Source organism: Amblyomma mixtum, chromosome 5, assembly GCF_055824585.1.
Source record: "Amblyomma mixtum isolate Tamu chromosome 5, ASM5582458v1, whole genome shotgun sequence".
Taxonomy (NCBI): domain Eukaryota; kingdom Metazoa; phylum Arthropoda; class Arachnida; order Ixodida; family Ixodidae; genus Amblyomma; species Amblyomma mixtum.
In genome coordinates, this window is record NC_143016.1 from 129,986,497 (window position 1) to 130,009,877 (window position 23,381).

The 23,381-nt window shown below is 53.0% G+C and overlaps 1 protein-coding gene across 1 annotated transcript in view; it reads left to right on the top strand.

Annotated features, from left to right (window-relative positions):
• Positions 1-336: 336 nt before the first annotated feature.
• The window catches only part of LOC149343709 (glypican-6-like), a 148,693-nt gene continuing 125,648 nt past the window's right edge, over positions 337-23,381 (top strand). Inside the window, exon 1 of the mRNA XM_089546031.1 lies at positions 337-838. Within this exon, the coding sequence (XP_089402157.1) occupies positions 667-838 (172 nt within the window). The 5' untranslated portion in view covers positions 337-666. The remainder of the gene's footprint in view (positions 839-23,381) is intronic.

Below are 23,381 nucleotides of genomic sequence, written 5' to 3' on the forward strand. Positions count from 1 at the left end.
TCAAATAGGACTCAGGATCACTGAACTCTGTTAAAAGCAATTCGAAGCTTCTCTGCAGTGCCGGCTTTTCAATTGTGCTGCCATCTGGAGATGAAGAATGGAAGTTGTATTTGTGAACGTGCTGGAAACATGTGCATGTATTCGACACCCTTCGATTTAAGGAGATTTAAATATCCGCTTAAAGTCAGGTGATATTATGAGGCACATCTCAACTTAGGCGGAAAGCCCATCGCACCACACCCCAAAGAAGAGCTCGAAACGCACCGACGGCAGCGCCACATCTCCTGCCGCGGAGACTCGCGCGTGGAACTCGCTTGAATGCCGGGTCGGGCAACGCTGGGCATTGTTGAGCTGAGGAGGGAAGCGCGCTCCTCTCCCGTCCGCATTTGTTCGTGCGGGTTCGTGCCGTGTTGGATGTGGTGCTCCGTTCAAAGGCCCTGATTGTTATTCACGAGGGTGCCCGGTGGCGATCGCTGCCGAAAAGCGAAGCGACCGCTCCGAGTTCACAGCGCCAACGGGAGCCTGCTATGGGATACGCCAGGACTAGGTAGCGGTTCTCCTCAACATCTCCGACTGTCTCGGCCGCGCGCTACTTGTGTCGGACACGCGCGCTCTCTCTGCTGGCCCCTCGCGCACCGCTTGTAAGACGCCGACCCGCGCCCAGCTATGGGGAAGACGAACGCGTACCCCGGCTGCCTCCTCCTCGTCGTTGCCACCGCTCTGGTCGCGAACCCGTGGCTCGCCGAAGCGCAGAGCAGTGAGCCTGGCTGTTCTGGAGTCAAGTACGCCTTCCAGGGGAAAGGATTCGAAAACGACGTCCCTTCGCGGGCCATCTCAGGTGAGCTAAAGCGCATGACCGTTGGCTTGTCCTCCTTTTCCTCCGGCGGGCCGTTCGTGCGCCGCTGTCAAGCAAGACGCCTGCGGCCGCTATGCCCGCCCGAGGCGCGGTTTTTGTTATTCTCCTTTGTGTCAGAAGCGCCTCACAATTAGTTTTGTTCGATGCGCTGTTCATAGTGTAATACGTCATCTGGGTAAAAACGGCGCCGGCAGTCTGCTAGTTTCCAAAGGTTCATTGTCTTTATCAACTAGACACCGCTCATACCATGTACTGGTGCTATTCCCATGGGATGTCAGAAATATTATGCATCAAAATAAACTACAATGGCAGCGAACTGCAGACGGTGTAGCTGCAGTTCTCGTGGTCACGCTGAGGCGAAAGCTTCACGTAGATATCGTCGAGCCCCTGTTTTGACGGCAGAAGTCGGCGGCTCTTTCCTGCCCAAATGCTTCATGATGTTAGGAACTGGTATACTGCGTGCAGAAACTTGACGATCTTGCAAAGGCGATCAAATCGCAGCTCTTTATGTCCTGTAATGAAAATACCAACACACAGTGTCGACGAACCCGTGTGATCACTTCATCGAACAGGACGACACGTCAACGGTTGCAAAGCCAACAGTCGGATATAGTATTTCCGAGAATAAAGAGAAATTAAATAAAAATTTATTGCAAACGAATTCCCCTGCTCGAGCTTTCGCTAATCACTCAATAGCGTGCACGGTGCGTTTGCTTCTTGCGTTGCCACTGAGTGCACGCTTGCACGTAGCCTCGCACGAATCGATGCTTGGAGAGCGCTCTGGGAGGCAATCGGTGGTCCTGCCGTTCAGCCACTGTGTTGTGGTCCCTTTGTGACTTCTCCGATCCTGGTTGTCCGCCTTGTTCGACCAACAGCATGCGTGCTTGATCCCAACACGCCTGACGCGCGTGCGGCTTTCGCCAAGCGTCGTAGACACTGCTCGAGAGGAAACGCTTTTGAAAGAGGCCAGCGAAACCTGTTGCGCAATTCTTGTCAATGAAAGTCGAAACTAAGATGAAGCCTGCTAGCGATGATAATTGCACTTGTACTAAGTTTCAATGCCCTCCCGGCTGTAAGAACGGTGAGGCACGGCGTCAGTGCGTAAGTGAAAGAAACGTCAGATTCGGTTGTTATCATCATCGTCAGCCCAGTTACGTCAGTGCACGACAAAGGCCTCACCCACTGACCTCCAATTACCCCACGCCGGACAGGGTTACTGAATTCGATGTTCCGGAAAGGTGGAGTGTGGAAGGCGGAATACTACTGTTCTCCTGTTTGTACATTTTTGTGGGAGGCTTGAATGTCAGCGCAGTTAAATCACCGCGCCTTTGTGTTTCGTTCGCTTTCGACTCGCTCTTTTATGCAGCTCCCTTGTAAGCATCGCATTAGATTTCTGCGACAGTACAGTGTCCGTTGAATTGGTGTATTCCATTACATTAGTTTGGTTGGTTTAATTTGACGAACACTTCTTCGTTTAGATTTTTTGTGTGTGTGTGTGCGTGTGTGGGCGTTGTATGACCTTGAGCGGGCATATCTAGCTCTTTTGTAACCGTATATCTCGTTCATTGGGCTTTGTATTAATTGATTTTGTAACGTCGACTTTTTGCAACGCTGAAACAAGCTGTTTGGAAGCTTCTAAATGGACGCTACCAGTTCCTTCCAATTCCTTTTTTATTTTGTGCAGCAGTTCGCGGTTGAAAGTAAGGCCTGTCGTGTTGTAACATGACTAATGTAATCATCTCCGTGTGCGTGTTACCTCATTTTATGATGCTGTATTCTCCGAAGAGGATCTGCTGCTCCATCACGTGCAGGTCGGACGGGTAACACGTTAACCTTTGACCCAAATATGAGAGAAATTCTTTGGGTTTGAATCTTCTTTTCCGCGGTCGCCTTTCCTCTAATGCGCGAGTCGTGCCTTTAGCCTTAGATGACCAAAATGTGCACACCCATAATAACGCCTATTCAAGATGCCTCATGCCTTGGTAATAGTGTTTTGTTTTGCTATGTATAGTACCAGTTGTGTCCACTCGCATCGAACAGAGACGAATTTAAATACGGAGAGGGTCGCCTCATTGTGTCCAAACCAGTGACTTTCATCGGGAAAACTCCAGTCTTTTTGTAGAGTTCGAGTAATGTGTTGTGCAAACAGGTCCGCCGCCTCCTTCCCGACCGGCCCTGCACGAGTTGCCCATAAATGCTCCCCTGATCACTAAAGGACGTATCCGCTGTACCTGAAGTCGAGCAGGACGTGACGCAAATGCGGCGATTGAGACCTCAAGCTTTAATAATCACTTTTAGCTGCCTGCCCCGTACTCTTTAATTCTAGCGAACTTAGAGCGAATTCGACGCACGCCGGGGCTTGGGTCCCTCGCCGAGGCATTTTAATTAAACAAGAGAAGTGCAGCGACCGTGAAGGCCATTGGCGCTGGTCGCCGAGCCGGTCACTTTGCGTGCGGCCTTATCCGGCGCGCACGACACATTGCGGCCGCGGAGCGCACTACGTGCGTCGGGAGCTAAATTGGCCCAGCGTCCCAGGAAAGGATAGTACGGGGACGCTGAGACATGGCTCAAGTCTGCCTCCGCGCTTCCGGAACACGACGGGGGGAGCATTTGCGCCGATTGCCTTGTTTGCTTTAGCGACTCTTTTTCGGGCCCAGTGTGGAGGATGCGCGCCGGGCTTGCTAACTGCGTGCGCTTTTTTTATGCCTGCTGGAATGCGGCCTATTACGCTAATGGCATAGCGTTTTCGAAATCAGGCGTCACTGGCGGGTTTTAGCGCTCCCAGGAAATGCGTCGTCGTTGGCCGCTTTGCGGGAAAGCCGCCCCTCCCTGTGTACCCCTGATAGATCCCCTGTTCGGCTGTAGTATCGCTGTCGCGCTGTTAACGACGACCTCTCGTCGGGGTACTAGTAATGGTGTCGGTGGTTGTAATCGAAATGACCAGTGACAGCTGGCTCGGGGTTCGGACGTCCTCTGAGCGAGCGATTAATCCCTGGTGTAGGGGTAGCAGGCGTGCCCTCTACGCATATCGAAGCTGTCGTGAAAGTTGTCGCGACGTCCGGGAAAAGCGACAGCCTGATGTTAATAGCTATCGTAAAAGTCAGCCTTTGCAATTGGTGTCCGTAAACTGCGAGGTTTTGAGCTTTTTTCTTTATCGCATTAGGTAAGTCCGGCTTCTTCCGAACGCTACAAGAAGATGCATTTTCGTCGCCGTGTTTTGCTGGTACGAATTTTCAACCATGCCGCGATGTAGAGGACAAGGGAAAAAGAATGGAAAAGACGAAAATGAGCGAAAGTGTACAGCGAGAGGAAGAGAAAGAAAGAAAGAAAGAAAGAAAGAAAGAAAGAAAGAAAGAAAGAAAGAAAGAAAGAAAGAAAGAAAGAAAGAAAGAAAGAAAGAAAAATTGGGGAGGGCCGGCAGAATGCACTTTGTTACAAGGACACCGTTTCTTGGTTCGCACTGCTTTTCGGGTTTTGCGTTAAAGTTCGCTGCTTTCGGTGCGAAATTTCGCCAGTGCAGAAAACGGAGGGGGAAAAAATGAAAATAGTCAGAACGAAGACCAACGAAACAAGCAATGCGAGGCGAGGGTCAGGCACAGGCGAAATCGTGCATCGCGGGACTGAGCGGGCAGGCGCTGGCGTTCCTGTTCACACAATGGCGAACTACAGGGGCAGACGATTCCAAACGTGAAACAACGCCAGCAACGGCGGGTACACCAGCCAAACAGTCACCGAAATTCTTCCCATTCCTTGGAGCACTCACGTGCGCGCACTGGCGGAAAACTTTGCAATTGGAGGCAAACCGGGCGTGCGTACGCGCTCTCCGTCGTAGCCCCGGAGTGCGCGTGTAGCCGTGCACAAAAGGCGCTCTAGAAGAGAGAAACAATAAGGAAAAGAAGCGAAGAGACGGAGGAGAGGCCAAGGCAATCATGACCGTAGACTTTAAATAAACAAAAAGTTTCGAAGCAATCGCTTGAGTGAGCGGGAGGCAGGGAGGCGAGGTACAGCGACGAGTGCGTAGAAAAAAAAAAGCGACATCGCCCGCATTCGCTGCTGTATTAGAAAGAAAGCGGATGAGAGAGAGAGGAGAGGGGGGGGGGGGAGGAAGAGAAAGGAAGAAGCAGCGAGCTCGAAAGGAGCATTTATTACCTCGCAGCGGCGCGTAAGGAAAAGGAGAGATTTTTCTATTACATCTCCATCCAATTATCTCCTCGCTTTTCCCGAGCGCTTCCAGTGTTTGCGATCAGCCGGCGGCGCGAGGAGCCGCCGCTTTTTTCTGCTTCCCCGGCGGGACAGCGGCAGCTTTGCGCCAGCTTGAGTTCACCGGTGTTAAAAAAAGAGGGGAGGAGGGTATTGGCGCAGGAGAGCAATAATACGTTTCCGTTTCGGCGGCTGCCTGTCCACCGGCAAATTAGGCATCGATTCCCGTTCAAGACGTCGGAAGGAGGGGAGGATATGGCGGGCCGGAACCGTGTTCAGGAATTAGAGTGTGCGCAGCGAAGTACGGGGCCTTGCGTGAGAAGCCGGAAGGGCGTCTACTGGGGAGGAATCTTTCGCCAAGCGTGTGATGAGGTCCGGCCCGGTGCGGACACGAGGTGTTGTGGAGAGGCTGTTGCTCTTATCGCTCGCGGAGGAGGTGGAAAGACAGTGAGCAGCACGCGAGGAATCAGCGCTGTGGGCTTGCGGGAGATCAGACGCGGTGATCTCGCCTTGTAGTGCAGCCGTTGATTCGGCGCGCAGTCCATGATTGGGATAAGGCTCGCTTACTTGAGTTTTGTACCGACCTGCAGGGCGCGAAGAGGAAATGAACTCCGAGATAGTTGCCGTTCGAGAGCGGCGAGAAGTAGTAGCCTAAGTGTGCACCGTCTGTGTGGTAGATTCCAAGGTCACTGCAAATTTGCTGCTAGGCTATAAAGCTTGATAGGGGGGGGGGGGCATTCTCATGTCCCAGGCTTTGTTCCCTACGCCGGGAGGCGATAGTTGCACTCGCTCTGAAAATATCTGCAGCGCCGACCCTGAAGCGAACCCGGTGACTTAGGAACTTCGGAAAAGGACTGTGGGTCGCCGTCACCCTGCGCCTCTGTTGGTAGGAGAAATGCAACGTTCATGACCATCGCGGGACTGTTGACACTTTCTCGATGTGGAGACGAGGGGTGCCATAAAAAAGAGCCTCATCTAGCTGCCGCTTTCGAGAGCGAATTTCGCGCCTAGCGTATGAGCTCCGAACATGAACTACGATATTTCCGCTCCGCGTTGGTAGACTGTCACACCTCCTAGCTCGACGAAATTGGATCCTCAGGGCTGTCTATGTACACTGCACTGCAGCAGTTAATCTTTCGGCGGGGGCTTGTGCGTCTGCTCTGGTCTTGCGCCGCTTTCTTTTCTTTTGTGTTTTCCGTGCGCGATCACCGGCGCAGCGGCATCGCCGTTGGCATCGTCGTCCGCTCTATGCTCTGGCGAGGCTATGCTGGGGTAAGGGGGGGTTGCACCCAAAGAAGAACGGTTGAGCGGAACCAACGAAGGCAATTTTGTACAATACCGGGGAGACACATTAATCATCACGCCGCTGCAGTAGTGTAGCCGTGTAGACTCTGCATCTCACTCTCCCTTTCGGTGTGTGTGTGTACTGAGAGGGGCGCTCGGGTGGAGCACACAAGGAAAGTCTCGAGAGGTATTATTAGCCCGTGTACGCGCGTGCGCGTGAAAAGTTTGGCTTGTGCGTCGAAGAACGAGCTGTCTGTACTTACTCCCAGCTGGACCTGTACTAGAGCGTGCTTCGGCCGGAAGTGAGTAGAGAAGACGGAAGGAATGGCGTCTCTCTCTCTCTCTCTCTCTCTCTCTCTCTCTCTCTCTCTCTCTCACACACACACACACACACACACACACACACACACACACACACACACACACACACACACACACACACACACACACACACACACACATCAAAAAAGGAGCCTTTCGCATGAGGGATCTTGTAAGGCGATAGAGGGTCAAACGATTGGCCCGTATATAGATTGGGAAAAAGGGGAGGGGCGCAGGAAATTTGTCGCCTGTCCGTGGCAGCGCTGCTACCCTATCTCCCCAACACTCTTTCTCTCTCGTCCGGCCCATCGCAACGGAAGTTGTTCGCCTCGGCTAAAGTGTGCGCTGTATTGCTTCGACCCGCGCCACGTATACGGAACGTACTACAAGCACGTTCTCTCGAGCCCGGCCCTTTGCGCGACGCCCTTTTTTGTCTCAGGCGAAATTGAAATCGATTGGGTGCTCGCTCGCGCGCTGGCACTAGTGCTTCCTTTCTTTCTCGTCGTTTCTTTCTTCGGCGTAAACGAAAGGTGCTGCCGTTACTGTCACGACGCCGTTAAAAGGATGAAAAAGAGGAAAATTGAAGGCCTGGAAGGGGGGGGGGGGGGGGGGGGAGGGAGGCAGGGCTGTCGAGGTGGAAAAAGAAACATCGCATACTGCATGCGCTGCGTAGTGTATATGCGTCGGTTACAGGCGAAGGACAATCGTGTAAGCTGCCCGAGATTGCTTGTGGTACTTTTCGGTTTTTCTTCAGCGTACGCGATTGGAAACGAGCGCAGAAAGACAAGAAACTGCGGCGAACGTATCTTTGCGGTTTTGAAGAGGAAGAGGCCGCTTTGAGTTGGTGTTCGCAGCCTGCTACGAGGAGACGTGCAAGTGTGCCAGGGGTATATGCCATCCATGCCCACCGTTTGCCTGTCGAAGCTGTTTCTAACGTCTTGTCAGGGACACGACCGCTGCGTATATGGGGCCGTAGACGGTATTCTCCTTCGCTTCCACTCCCATTCGCTCTAGTGCGTGTGTACGTGTCATGCGTGTTTGCTTTATTTGCTTGTACAGGGGCTTGGTAGCTTACTTCGTCTAATCTACCTCGCTCACTCCCTGTGCTTGTCATGGCGTGCTGCGTTTTTCTTTTGTTTTTTCCATGATTTATTGTTTGAACTTACGGTCCGTGCAAGGAACCCGTGGCTTCGTGGGTGAGGAGCGGAAGGTTTATACGATGACGTTAGTGAGTTTTACGAGCGCAGTCCCCCCCGCGCCCCATGTCTTCATTTTTTTTTTTCCTGACCACAGAAGCAGCGGTAGCCGCCCCGCACGATCGCGTTCAGGACCCTGTGTGGGCCCAGGATGTTTGTGTGCTTAGCTCTCTACTCGGTTCCTTCTACGGCTCGCGGCTACGGCTTCGTCTCTCCCTTGCGTCTCCTTCTTTAGCCGGCGCAAGGCCCGCTAGCGCTTCTTCCTTGGACTCTTTCTGCTTTTAGCTGGTTTCCTCGCGCTCCATACTGCTTTTGGTCGTCCGCCTCACGTCTGTGTTTCGGGCTCGCCCGTATATACGTGCTTGTACCCAACAAGATATAGATATATAGACGACGGTCGAGAACGGCCATAGACGGAATTGGATTTCCCTCGGGATGTGCGCGCACGGGGGGCGATGTTTTCTCTTCCTCTTCTGAGCCCAAATCTCATCGTCGTGTTCGTCGTCGCTGCGGTAGCGCTTCTTCGGTCTGCATGTCTTTCCGCCGCGGCCGCATCGTCCTTAGGTTTTCGATCGCCCCCGCTGGCGAGATTGGTCTCCTCGTGTGGCGTGTGTGCACCTCAGCGGTGGTGGTGGTGGTGGGGGGAAGGGGGGGGGGGGGGGGGGTAAAAAGCCTGCGTCTGCTGCTTAGTTTCGCGCGGGAACTCGGAAATAGGAGCGTAAAACGGTCGGGTAACGGTCGGTGGAAGCGAGGGAGGGAGGATGGAGTTGTCCATTAAAGCCGCGCGGGATGCCGCTGGAAGAGAAGTTTTGAAATTATTGAATGGGAGCGGTATTCGGCGGCTCTGGTGCAGCGTCGGCAGTTTTCTTCTCTCTGCTTCCCCGCGCTTCTTTTCCTGTCTTCCTTTGATTTTCCCCGATCTGCTTGAGGGAAACAGACTGCTTCTGCAGGGAGGCGGAGCAGCGCTCGAGGGCGTCTTTCTTTGAGCGGCCGCGGATTTCCTCCCGTCTTGAGCAGAGGGCGCGCGTGTGTATGAAGGCGCCCCGGCACATTACTTGAATCATTTAGTGCATCCGCCGGAGCTTCCGCAGCTCCGCGGTGGCCCCATCATTCCCTCTTTACGATGACGTAGTATACACACGGGGTGCACCCGTCTCCGCGGGCAGGCTCTTCTATTTGTACGATCGGACATGGCCAAACTGGAGCGGAGGCGTTTCGCCGTTTTTGTTCTTCCCGCCAAGTTTGTAACACGGGTGGAGGGAGGCTTTCCTCTTTCTTTTTCTCTCTCTCTCTCTCTCTCTCTTTTACTTCTCTCTTCTTTTTTTGCCTTCTTGCTTCCGGAATCTTCGTGTGCCTGGTACGTGAAACCGAGTTGTACGACAAAGCTGCATTCGTGCTTAAAAAAAAAAAAAAAATGTGGGAGGGGAATAAATAAAGAAGAGATGTAAGAAAGCGAGCTTATTTGCGCATAAGTTTCCAGCGCGTGTGCAAACTGCGTCTCGGGAGACATTAAGAAGATGTACAGATTTTGAGCTCTGCCTACGAATGCGTCGAAATACTACCAGAGTCCCTAATAAGGGAGTAATTACTCATGGCATCCACCCGAGCGCAGCCATACGGCTACAAGGCTACATACGCCTACAAGAGTCCCTCAATACTATTTAGGGAATTTCTAAGATGGCCCCACATTCGTGTAATAAAAAGAGGAAAGAGAAGTCGCGCATTGTCCTGCGAAAGGCTTTCTATTTATTTCTTCTATTCATTTATTTTATCTTTATTTCTTCATTGTTGTTTATCTTCCTCAAAGCCCGGGAACACATCGTGCTGCTTGAAAAAGCTGGTTTTCGGCACTTCCAGCTCCTTTTTTCTTCGTTTTTTCACTCCCGAGCGCAAGTTAGTTCCAATTTCACGCCTGTGCCTCAGAGGCGTTCTCGCGTGACGTATATTGTAACTCCAGGAGCCGATGAAAAAGCTATGTACCGGAGAAGGCTGAACGAGAGTAGCGGAGAATGGTTCAGACCACCAGTGCCAGCCATACGTGTTATTACGTCGACATATCGTTGAGTGCGAGTGTTAAAGCATTTTCTTTTTCACTCTGTTCACGAACGTCATCAACGCAGTGAGGCATAAGCGCCCCCTCTCCCCCTCTGTGTTTGTGCAACTTGATTCGTGCGTGACGAAGTAATGTATACTGCTTCTGGCACTTATCGGAAACCCGCTTCGGGGAATCCTTCGTACGGGACGAGATGCTATAAGCATCTCTTCGGGTGACTTATACACCTGTGCAAGCACGCACTTACGCACAAGCACTTGAAGGCGTCCTCAAAGAAGCGCATCGTGTGGCGGCCTCCGCCTACGCAAAATGGCGCGTCAGACTCGTGCCGTGGGAGCGGCCCCGCCGCAGCTGTTTTGCATGCTCGTGAAACGGCTAGCCTTGACACCACTTCGGCCGTCTTGTGTGCATGCGTCCACTCGGAACAGAAGGCTTGTGCAGATGCTGCGTCAATAATTGGTTGGACGTGGTATACCGTTGGCACTCAGTACGGGCCCGCTGGAAACTCTTCTCGGAAGTAGAGTTAGGTCGAAAGGGAATAAACCACATCCAGCAATTTCAGCTTCCTGAATCTGAAGCCCCAGGGCAGTTACAGTTTGTTACTTTCGAATGCCGGCAGTTCTGAACCTCTCTGGGGACATAGATTGTGTGCGTGTTCTTTGGAAACAAAATCTGCGTTTTAGGTAGTTATGCAACTCTCCTGTTCGTTTTCTTGTGTGCGTCTAACTCTGTTGCGCATTCTTTTTTCTTTCATATAGCGCCTTTTGCAGTTAAATTCAATCAAATTCATTTGTTTTCAACTCGAGGTTGAAGGCCCCCAGGCGAAAAAGCTGTTCTACGACAGCTTGAAAGGTTCCTGGGGCCCATACAAGGCAGCAGTGGTTACAGACTAAATTACAGTGTGAGTACACATCTTCAAAGAATCATTCGAAAAACTATAGAGTACAATAATTAACAAAACAATCTTAGTTACGCTAACACGCTGAGAAGGCGCACCCTGTCGCCTTGCGGAAAAAAAAAAATTATCCTTTGCTGAGGCATGAAAGTGCCTGTGCAGGTCCGCAACCCGGACGCGTGTTCGCGCAGTAACGTGTTTCACGCTGCCTCTGCACAGGCTTACATGCACGACGTATGCTCACGCAGTGCAGTTTTGTACGCGGTGCACCTTCTTTTCTTGTGTATGTGGACGAGTAATAGTCAACCCGGTGTGAGTTGTAGTTAGCATAGCTCGCCAACGTAGCCGGGTGATCGTTCAGCGAGGTGCACGTACAAGCGGGTTTAGACCACGCCACCTGTTATAGTACGCTTTGCCGGCGGGTGTACGCTGCAGTAGCGCTTGTCGTGGCCCATCCTTTGGTGGCGCAATCCAGGCGTCGCACTGCGGTGGCCGCCGGGCAAGTGTGCGGGAAGGGGGGGGGGGGGGGGGGTAGACACCGTCCGTCTGGCGCGCGCGTCTTGGTGCCGTCGTCGGCGGCGGCGTTTGATGTGCGCGGCGGCCGCGCTATCTCTTGGATAAGCGCCAAGCGGCCTCCGCGCTTTGAGTGTACGCACCGAGGCGTCGAGAAGGGGGGGCGGTGCGACGGGGTCGCTCGAGTGCCCCGACTTGTACGGAGGAGGCGGCGACGCCAACCGCGCTCTCGCGCCTCGTTCTCGCGTCGCTCTGCGCGCATTAGGACGTCGTCGAGGTCTGGGTTCACAACACCGCACCAGCGTCGCTGTCGAGCAGGTTTGCGAAGCAGGGTGGCGGCAGATCAGAGAAGAGAGCGCGGCCATAGCTGTGGTTATCGTGTGTACGCGGTCACTCGGAAAAGGAATTCGTAAGAACGCTCAGACGGCACAGACTCACAGCTGTATACGTTCAAACTAGCTTAATAAACGCCCGCTGCTCGGCGGAGTATCCGTACTACACAGTCTGATTGACCAGTAGTTGAAGGTGGTAGTAATGTGTTGCGGCGTACTGTGGATACTCCGCAAGGTACTCCCCTGAGCAGCTTTCGTTGTTCGGCGTGGCACTTCAGCGTTGAAAACGTATGGGAAATCATTTGTGCTCGTATATCGCCATCTACGACTGAATGCAAGCGTTCTGATACGGCGCGCATATCTTATTCTTCAGTAGGCTGTGCCGGCATCCATAAGGTTTCCAGGCCCGGAATTCAGTCTCTGGAATGTTATTCAGTGACCTTTATTTGTCGGAAACGCAATTCGTCGTCAACGCTTCGCTGTTTGGTTGGTGTACACGGTCCAAAGCCCATCCTTGGCCCGCTGTAGTCGCATCTCTCGGAACTCGCAGCGCGCATGCTTGCTCAGCCAACCACCCGTCCCATTCTCGCCTCAAACTGTCGGGGAGAACTGCCAAATTTAAAATTGCCAAAATTTTATATCGCGAAATTAACCCAATTCGCGAGATAGAAGGCAAACTTTGCTTTTGCAGAAATAAATTATTTCCATTCTTTGTTCTACCCCTTGACAACTGGTGTTGAAATCAGCCTGTGTTCTTTTTGGCTACTGTTAACTCGTCCTTTTTTTTTTTTTCTCGGCCTCTCTCGGTAAATACACATGACGCAGCTGAAGCAGTCAGGTGCTTCGGATGCCGCCTTTGGTGCGACGGCAAACCTGCCCCATGGCAGCGACGAGTATTCTGTGCTGCATATACATACCTTGCATGTGTATGTGTGCGTGCGTGCGTGCGGCTCCTGTCAGGTTAGTGCGGGAGCCGTCGGAAAGAAAAAAAAAAGAGCAAGAGTGAGAGACGGGAGAAATGAATGCAGTCGCCGCGTTCCTTATCCGTCGTCTGCCGCCGCTTCTTATGTGGGCGTTGCTCCTCCTCCTCTGCTGCTACGGGGCCACGGCTCGTTAATCATTAACGGGAGAGAAAGACACAGCGGATGGGCCCCGAGGATCTCATTTTTCTCCCCGGACCTCGCTCTGATTACCCTCCGGACCTGCCGGCTGTCGGGCTTTCTTTCTCTCTCTCTTTTTTTTTTTTTTGTTTTTCTGCTGCGCTTGCCCCGCAGCCTCACGCGGCCTTCGGGCGCCCGTATAGAGGCATGGCGCAAGCGAGGATTTGGACCTCTTTCCTTTCGCCTCACATAAGACCCACCTCGAGATTAGAAAGAAAGCGGGGGAGAATGGACCATTTATACGCCACTTTCCTGTGCCGGGCGGCTGAGTGCGTATTCGCGGTGCAAAGCTCGTGGGATTAGACAAAAGTTTCGCGCCTTTCATCTCGGAATCAGCGGACTCGCGCGCGTCGCAGTGGTCCGCTTTCGCATTTGCGTACCATACTCCGCGTAGACGGCATTGTCAGGGGTAGTATTTTAAAAGATTGAAGCGCATTAGAGAGTTTTAGCATGGCGGAGATGTGCTAGCGTATATGTATGCCGGGTTAACAGGCGTCTCCAGCGCACACGCAGTGGCAGGGACGGGGCCGGAATGGTCCACAGCGCATGCGCAGCGGACGGCTAGTAATCCGGTATATGTCTAGGCTAGTGTACGTTCATGGCCAAAAGATTGCAGGATACGGGCTCGCGAAAAAAAAAAAAAATCTTTTTACGTTGCCTCGATAGCCAGTCGTATGGTATTCCTCTCGTTAATAGAGCATGCATGTCTCCTCATACTTCTGTGTATTTCATTGACCTACTGTGCTCGACCGTGTCGCAGTAAATTTTTTTCCCACGAATCCGCACTCCGAAAACTTTTGCCCAAGACTGTACATCTCCGCTATTAGCGCTAAAGCTCTCTATCCTGTAAAATATTTTATACAGAACACGCTTCAAGGCTGTGAAGAGTGCGGTCTTCGGAGGCATAGCCGCAGCAGCTCGCTCAATTAATCGTTCCTCTACCCGTAGTGGCTATGAGCCATTCCCTCACGAGACCGACGAAAACAACCTTCGGTCTCGTGGTGCTTACAACCAGTGCAGAATCACACGGAGCGCGAAGTCCTGGAACGGTTGCCCGCTCGCTGGCGCGAATGGGTTCGTGGCTCGTTTGTTCCGCCATTGCGTGCGTTCGATGCTTTACGCGCACCGCCTCTTCTGGCACTGGTCGAGAGGAGCCACAACTCGCTGTGGTCGCTAGAGGAGCAATAGAAACGGGCTTCCCGGGGAGGCCCTGCCCGGGGTTTAAGAAGCGGGACACGCTGTCTATTCCGGGAACGAAGAATGCCCGTGCAGGCGGCAGAGAGCGGTAAAAGGGAACGTCCCTCCTCGACGTCGATGGAATTGGCGCGGCCCTTTGTCGTTCGATGGCTGCCGCTGCGCCAGCGACGTACAGGCGTCGGGAACGTTCTCCCCCCTTCCCTTTCGGCAGTCGTTCCTCTTCATCCGTCACTCGGCGGCGCGTCGTCTCTTCGGAGCTGCCGGCGCGCAGCCTTGTTGGGCCTTTTTCTGTCTTTTTTCCGCGGCCACTTTGCGCGCAGTTCCTCGAAAGAGGGGAAGCCGCTGTGTGTTTGCGAGAAGTGGGCTTCACTCCGACGAGTAGCGGCACGCTGCGTTGCTGGCCCTGCCTTCGTGTGTGTGCACACGCGCGCGGAGCTGTGCGCTTGCCGAACTCGACAAGAAGAGAGGGTGGGAGGAGGCTCTAGGGGATCATCCACGCCGGTGGCATCTCGGTCCTCTTCAGCTTGCTTCACGCCACGCTCACACACCTGCGACTCGAGGACCGTGGAATAGAAGAGGGACGCGTGAAAGGGGTTCGAACGAAAAGCGGGCCGGCTTCGGGGGCCGAGGCGGCGTCGTGCTCGCTGTGTGCTCGGGTTGAATGGAAAGTACGAAGGGGCGGCGTCGCCGCTGTGCGAACAGCGCCAGCTAATAGCTGCGAGGGCCGATTTTCGCCGAAAGTCTTTAGCAGCGTGGAAATCGGCCGGGAAAAGTGTAGCTCCTCACGTAGGAAGCGTTGGATGTTCAACAAAAGAAAGGGAAACGAAGAAGATTCGGAGTGGGGCGGGAAACTTCGGGGCTCCTACTCGATGGTGAAGGTAGGCTTAGCGCATGGGTGTCGTACTTCTGGTGGCGCTGCAGCTCTATTCTTCCTGTCTCCTTTCCAGCCGCCAGCCTCCCAACTGAATGAAGTCTCGCCACCTCACGGACGGTCGCGGCAGCGCGAGAGACCCGCGCCGCGCGCTCCACACAGGCAACACAACACCTTCCCTGCCTTGATTTGCCCCGGGGCATGATCCACTTCCCGCTAAATTTGGACGGACGCCGTTAGCCACCCCCACTGCGTGCCTGCTACTCACCCTTCCTCCCTTCCCTTTACGTATACGTACGCGTTGAAGTCTTCTTCCGCGAGGCGGTCGAAGTACTAACGAAAGAAAGCTTGCGCCCTCAGGAGACCCTCTCGTCAGTGTGCGTATATATAAGGCACGCACCGCGACCACCGCCCCCTGCGCCATCGTCCTGGTGTCGCGCCTCGTTTAGTGGCTCTTCCAACTGCCGTTAAAAAGCGACGCTGCTCGTGACAGCAGTTGAGAGAAAGCGGGGGAGACGAAGAGTGCGGAGCGACTAAGGAGACTTGTGCGTTGCCCATGTTCCTCCTTGGGGAAGTTGGGGAGAAGACTAGAAGGGATTCCCCTTTTTCGGAAGAGGGATTAAAACGTACCGGAGGGTAAAAAGAAGACGAGGGAAGAGCAAGAAGAGGATGCGAAGGAAGAAGAGGATTTCGAGCTATGTATAATCAATGAGCTCGCGACGTGATCGCGGCGGCAGCGGAAACACGCTGCTCCCCGCGCAGTCCTCCGTTTTGTGCTTCGGTTTCCCCCCCTCTGCTAGGGATTTCTCCCGGCGGATTGTGTCGCCTCCTCTTCTTCTGCGCCCTCTGTGCTATTTCCCCGAACCGAATAATTTTTTAAAGCGTATTCGGAAAGGCGCGAGCGCCGCTATGTTCTTTGTGTTCATCTCCGCCCAGACCTTCCCGCTGTGTTCTCTATCTGAACACTTGCTGTCGACCGCCATTCCTGGGAGTCTGCCTAATTTGTTTTTGTCCATTTCCCTTGCCATTCGGTACTGTTCGAAAGGAGATTTCGCCCAATTAGCTTGCCCCCCCCCCCCCCCCCCGCCCCCCTCCTTGTGCAGCTTAGCGTGGCTGCTCACGCGGCGCAGAGGTCTTTGTGACGGCTCGAGTTTGATGGGGGCGAGGATCTTTCTGGCGCTTAACGAGACCCTGTCTTATTAGCGGCTCCTCTGTTTCTGTGCCCATGCTGACAGGTGCGCTGAAAAGTGTGCGGTCCTTGAGAAGTCCGGGGGAAGATGGAGCGTCCGCCACAGGGAGCCCCGCTTTGAGGATCGAGCCACTCTGGGGAACCTCCGGGGGCTCCTCATTTCTTCCAGTGCGAACCTCTTGATCCTCCTAACTAGAGCGCGCAGTTAGTTTTTGTCCCGCTGAACATGCCCTTCATTTTCTGTTTGTATCTCCTTTCGGGATTCGCGAACTTCCATAACAGTCGGTTTGGGTGATGTCACTGAGACCGTTTATCGTGGTGCACCACGATGGCGGTGTCAAGAGCTGTCATCTTATCTGCTGCAAACAGGGAGATACGAGATAGAGGCCACAGCAGCAAAAGCGTCTCTCGCACCGCGGACGACCCGTGATCTGTGCAAACGTCAATGTGTCATAAGATACCGACTCATATCACTCATATCACGCCGACACATTGCGGTTCCTCGAGTTTGTGTGACGATGCATTCGTGCCCCACTGCTGGGCTTATCCCCAATGCCAGCGTCTCCGGAAGTAGTACGTTGCGACGGGAGGAGAAGAGAGGCGAGGCTTCCTCCGCTCCGAACACCACCACCAGCAGGCGATAGTGGAGGGAAAGTGACCCCCCCCCCCCCCCCCCCCCCCGCTCTTACAGAAAGGAAGAAGGGAGGGCGGATCGCTCATCGTACCCATTCACCTGTTCCAGAGTGCTTACCTAATGCAGTACTGTAATGTGTACCGAGAGGGAAGCGGCATCGCGGCTCTATCTATCGCAGTTGTTGTACCGCTCTTTTTATACGTTTTTATATCTCTAGGTGGAAGGTTCGCGGCAGTCCAGATAAAGCAAACCCGCAGAGAAGCGACGCAGACGCCGAAGTAGGCGAGACGGCGGTGCGGCGGGATGCCCCGATATACCGCCTCTGTCAGGGAACGGGAGCCGGCTCCTTTGTCAGCCCGCAACAGCTTTCACTTTTCTGTCGCGCCGGCGGTGCGTATTATCGCCGCTTCCGTCGCGCCGTCAGGCCGAGGCGTCGTGCGCGCGAACAACGCGCGTTTGGCGGGTCGGCGGAGCGCGCGCGCGTCCTTTAGAAGCTCGCTGCGTCGTGCACGTTTATCGCCCTTCCAGATGCGGCTTGGCTCTCTCGCTTTTCTCTATTTTCCGAAGACGCCCGGTTCGACGACTCCGTTTGTGAGTTCCGCCGGCCCTGTACTCAACCCGAGGAACGCCTGCGCGCGCCCCCGGTACGGGTGTGTGCAGTAGGTTCCTGGAAGGAAAAGGAGGAAGGCCGCAAAATTTACGCCGTGAAGGAGACGTATTGTTTACGACCCAGCCAGGTTTTTTCGCTCGCGCACGCTCGCTCCGGGCTGGCTTCGCTTTGTGCGCGGTGCGCGTGAATCGCGGACTGCGGTCTGTCCCTTATCGAGACGACGGTTTTGTGTTCTCCCCCTTGACAACGCATCTTCGTGTTCAGCGGCAACCTTTATTTCCCCGGGCACGTTCGTGGAGCTTGTCGCCGATATCGAGGTTCTGCTCCGCCGCCTCTCTGTGCGCCCCCCCCCCCGTCTTCATCCTCTCGCTTCACTTCTCGAGCTCACTGTCGCTCTAAATGTCGTCCACATTCTCCATACTTTCTCCGTCTTTTATGCGTCCATGTACAAACGCGTGCAGCTTTTCGTGATGGCAGCTGTGTGTGTGTGTGTGTGTGTGTGTGTGTGTGTGTGTGTGTGTGTGTGTGTGTGTGTGTGTGTGTGTGTGTGTGTGTGTGTGTGTGTGTGAGAGAGACTTAGTCCGGCGCAGCAAAGCGCGATCTGCGTAGCTTGTCACAACCGAAAATTCTAGTTCACTTTCTGCCCCTGGCCTATCATAATGTTCCTAAGAATGTGCTATGTGCATGATCATTTCACATCACGACAGTGCGATGAGGGGCGCGAAGTGTCTCGGAATCACCACCTTCTTTTTGGCTACGCCTGGCACTCTTGGCCTTGCCTATGATGTCCCACTAAAGTCGCGGACTCTGGGACCTGTTTATGTATGCTATCAATGCAACAACACCTCTGACATAATGTAGTAAACTTGATTTTTAAACTTCATTTGCGTGGAATCCGGAGCGAAATACAGAGAAAGAGAAAAGAGATGAATAGCAGCCAAGATGGAGAGGTCTGGCCGTGAGCAGGCGCTGCCTTGATCCTTACGGCCTTAGTTCTGACGACGTGCAGGCACACGCGTCGGCTGCAGTGCTGTTGGAATAACTGCAGTACTATGGCTCTCGCTCCCTCACCTTGCACAAGAGTTAAAGTCCCGAGTTCTATTCGGCTTACAGCACATTGTTGCGGTTCCGTGGACCTTTGCATCGGGGGAGGGAGATGTCAAAACTCGTCTCTGGACTGCCGCTAACCAACTCCGCTGTCGCTGCCATCGTGCTAGCGCTAGGTGCACACTGCAGTCCAGCGGACAGTATGGCGGCGCCCAGGAAGCCCTTGTTGCAAAGTTCTATACACCCGCACTTCAACGGCGGTTCAGTTCACTCCAAACGCTTCCACAGCTCAGTGCGGGTAAAGCTTTCTGTATCCGGCGCTTTCTCTGTCTATATGATTATCGCCCGGCGGCGACCCGCAGAGCAACGAGAACTTCTGAAACAAGCAAATGGGAACCACTGGGTGGGATAAGTTTTATTCATTGCGCATTGAAACCTTACCAGTGTGCGAAGAAAATAAACGGATGGTAGAGGCGCTAAAACGCAAGTGCGAAAAGCCTCGGCCAAAGAAGCCCGCACACGCATATGTAAAAAGCCACGGCGAAGAAAAACCAACGCAATCCACGTTTGGTTTTCGCGACGGCACGCACTCGGGCGCGACGACCGCCCCTATATTGCATTGCGCAAGGCAGGCGACCTTCCGCTACTGGCTGTGACGGGTTGCTCTAGCGTCGCCCGCGCTTCTCGCCAGCGGCGATGGGGCGAGTCGCATTCCGAGAGGGGCGCCGACGCCGTCTGCATACTCCGCGCGAAGCCCACCGCGAGTATTTGTCGCCATGGCGACGTATACATGATTTTAGTTTCGATACCTGGGCGCCGCCATGTTTGTTTTACTCGAGCGCCGCCTACCGCCGACGCCATCTTGGACTGATAATGTGCAGCCGGTGGGCTGCAAACGAAGCAGTGTGCGATCTCTGAAAGTGTCATTCGCCCGTTTTATTCCTGCCAAGCCTAGAAATTTTGGGTGGGCGTTCGCCTCGTGTCCATCCTCGTGTGTGCTATGCCATTATCTCCTGCAATAACCAACTGGGAGCAAGCGACCATTCCTCGACGCAGCGAACGATCATCATCGGTGAGTGCCATGCTCGCAGTTCACGCGTGCTTTTTTGTCGCCGGTTGCCTGTAGGGCGAATGCGGCACGGTGTTGCATGTTAGAAAAAACGAAAGCAAAATGTGTTGAAACACAAGGTCGCGGAGAGCAATGAATATCTAGTTTTTCGTGGAGCACAGTTTTTTATGAACGCTTTCGCTGCCTGCTTGGACACGGCGAGTGTGACAGTTTAGATGCTGAGCTTGCGATAGAGTACCCCGTTTACAAACTGAACATTTTGGAAACAACGAGTACATGACCGAAACGAATCCACTCCTGATGATTAGAATGTTTGTTTGCGGAGATACGCGCGATGAAATTGAAATTCGGCCCCTCCTGCCGCTTGCGTAGGGCTGTTCGTACTACGAGCGATACAAGCCAGTTGACTGAAAGCAATTCACATTCTCGCCTTCTCCGCTCCCGCCAGTACTCACTGGTGCACAAATACCAGAAAATGTGCGGTTACACGATCTAATAGGTTGGTACGCTAATGGAACGCTATTACCACTTACACTGACAGGCAGAATCGCCGCACCTGTGTTGAGAATTCCAATCTCAATCGGGTCGGGGAACTGCCCAAGTCGCTGCATTTGTTGTATCTCTGGCACGGTTATGCATAGTGTGGATTTTTTTTTACAGTGCATTCGATGCGATTTCAGTCGAATAATTTATTACAATGCGTGGCAGAGTTTACCGTCCTGTGCATGCCGTGTATTTTTTCATCTTACGTTGCCATGGCTGCATTTTTCCTCACTTTCCAGTTCGGTAAAAGTTCATGTCGCCGCTTCTATTCATGCCATGCTGTGCAAATTAAATTAGTATTTTTGCACTAACGACATGTTTATTTTTTTCAGGTGGCGATCCCCACACCCTCCCGATATTGACGATCATGTGGGGCGGCGAAACGAAGTGGCCAAATTTGTGAAGTCCTAACATAGTGCACTGCTGAATTAAAAGAACTTTGCCAAGGAAAAGCGGTGAAGAAATGGATACCGCAGACGTGCTGAGACCTTCACATCAGTGCTGAATTAAAAGAACTTTGCCAAGGCCGTCCAAATACTTGATCTCTTAAAATTATGCACAGATTATAGTTTGGTAACCCAGGCGCTGCGCTTCGTTCCGCGCCCGATATTAGGCACAGGCAGTGGGTTTGTTTCTGTCTGCATTTCGTTCACAAAGTGCGCTAACGTTTAAGCTTTTTGTTGGCGCAAGTATTTTTTGTTCAACTACGCCCACTGCCAATGCAACTCGGGACCGGCGGAAAAGCGGTGAAGAAATGGATACCGCAGACGTGCTGAGACCTTCACATAACATGGTGCACGTAAATACTTTTCTACTTTGTTTTTTTTTTCTACTTTCGTCGACTATTTCCGCAACCGACAATAAAACAATGATGTCTAGAAGACGTTGGTGTTTCGTACAACATTGCTGCTTTTGTTGTACAGACGCAAACACGCGCTTGACCGGTAGCTAAGCAGCCGCGGACGTTGCTCCGCGCGCCGGATTATCAGCCCAGGGGAGGACGGCAACAGTGGGGTGTCGCGCAGCGCACGTGTTTGAGAGTATTTCTCCCTCTCCTGCCCGCTCCTCGTAAAATGGTGTATATACTTTTCTGCCATTCGCGCACAATCGGTTTAGGGCTCGCCGCATAAAGAAGGACCGTGCGGCGATGGAGGCCTATAGGCGCAGCCCGTGTGGTCCGTGAATGTCGTGGGAGCCAAAGTATAGCCTTTGCACCGCCACCCCATTTCATTTTTGAACTTTTGTCTAAGTTCCCAGTCCGGCGCAGTGACGTCTTTCTCTCTTTTTCGTCGCGTTCGCGCGAAGAAAATCGAAGTTTTCGAGAGTCAAGCGTGAGAGGGTTCACTGTCCTGACGCGCAGATTTGTGACTTCTTTTGTCTTTTATTATGTGATGCAGTCGGGCCGACTTGTCCTGGCGAAAGCTTTCTTTACGTTTTTCTCTCTTTCCCTCTCTCCCTTTTGTACCCCTTCCGACAGACAGACAGGCGTGGCGTGCATGCATGCATGCACTCGAGTCAATTCGCGATCTTTTTTTTGTCTCCGAGGCTATTGATTCTTTCCCGGAGAGACGTCGGTCGCGATGTTTTCCTCATTTGCTTATTGGGCAAAACCCCAGTTTGGCAGCGCAGTCTGCCTCTCTTTTCAGATTCTGGCGTGTTTATCGGTGTCCTTTATTGTATTTTCCTGTTTGTCCCTGTTGATAGAATCTTTCTTGAGCGTTGCTTTTCGGGCTCCCAAAAAACTGCAATTACGCCCGCACACGTCGCGCTTCTATTCTTCTTTCTTTTCTGCTGTGCTTTGCGTCTTCTCGCTCTGCCGTCCTGTCCTATTTTTGTTTGCTTCGGGAGAAGCCGCTGATGAACGGTTTTGCCCTGAACGGAGAAAAATCGCTCTTTCCCTCTTCATTTTTATTTAGTTAGGTATCGTCGGGCTGCGGTTATAAGATGCACTCCTGCGGCCCTCCTTCCCTTATTCCCTCTTTCTTTCTCTCTCTCTCTTTCTTTATGTTCGCCGTTCTCTTTCTTCTTGCCTTCCCGCTTAATTTCGACAATACTTACGTCTATGCGTTTCCCTTTCCGTGTTTAGTTTTCTTACAACCCTTTCTGTACCCTCATGAAGTATGGGGAAGCCATCAAATCCCGTTCAGGGCGTTCTTTTCGGTCCTGTTTGGCCCGAAAGTTAAGTTGGGGCAGAAGAGAAACCGCCTCCTTTTTTTTTTATTTCTTTATCCCTGGGCGCGATTAGCGAGGTTTGTTTTCTTGGTGCCTCGCGGCTGCAGCCAAAAAGACGCCTGCGAAGACGGCAGCTCGTGCACAACTTGTATACCCGTATAAGGAGTCGACGCAGTTGCGTGCAGCGCTGCGGAAACTGCGCGTGCCCTTTGTCCACTGATGGCAACAGCTGCGGTCTCGCCATGCTGTTGCAGCGTCATCTCATGCTCTTTGCTCGGAATACGTGTCCTTAGATGGCTGTTTGTAGCGGTTAGCTAAAAGGAGTTACCGAAGTCCCACATCTGCGGACAAAAACTCTTTTTTTCTCTCTCTCTCGTGCAGCGCAGCACCTTTCTTCGCGCCCTTATGACTTCACAAAGCTGCACGGAATCTCTGTGCGTGCAGGAGCCGTAACGGCGTCGCCGTTAGACGGAGCGGCGTAGAGACTGCTGCCTGTACATCGAAAGCTTGATGCAGAGAGCGAAAGAGAGAGAGAGAGAGAGAGAGAGCGGTTAGAAGTGAATAAGAGGAGGCTGAGGGGAAGAGAGTTGCGGTTGTTTGGGTTCGGGGGCGTTGATCCTTCGCCGGCGTCACCTTACCAAGGCGCTTTTAGCTCCGAAACCTCCACCTGTGTATATCTTCTCTTTGTTTATTTACCTATTCTCCTCAGTGGTCTTCTCTCTGGGAGCGTTTTTCTTCTTTTCAATATGTCCGCTTGGTATACCGGCTGAATATCGGTTGCCTTTGAAAAGAAAGCTGAGCCAAAGCTGGGTCTTTTCCTATTTTCGACCAGCGCACTTGGCAAGGAATTTAGTTCTCAGATTTCTTTGCCGTTTGTGGGTACCTACAAACTACAGTGCGCCAATTATTTAGAGCCCTGCGCGCAGACTGCGGTATGCCGCCCGAAGATGTATTAAAAAAAAAAAGGTAACGATGACAAATCGATGCAGCGCGTTGGCGACTTCGGCAGTCTCTAGATGCGCTCTGTTCGAGGATGCCGTGTTAAATTTCTCTACTCTTGACAGATTGATGTGGATAGATTGTGAACGTTTTATAGCGATCGTTCTGATTTCTCTGCTGTTATGGGCAAGAGCGTGAGAGAGAATGATCGCGCACTGTTGGGCCGGAGAGAGGACAGCATTGCACGCCAACTGAAATACGGATTCGTACCGGTTGCGAGTTCGCCAATTGAGCCAGTGG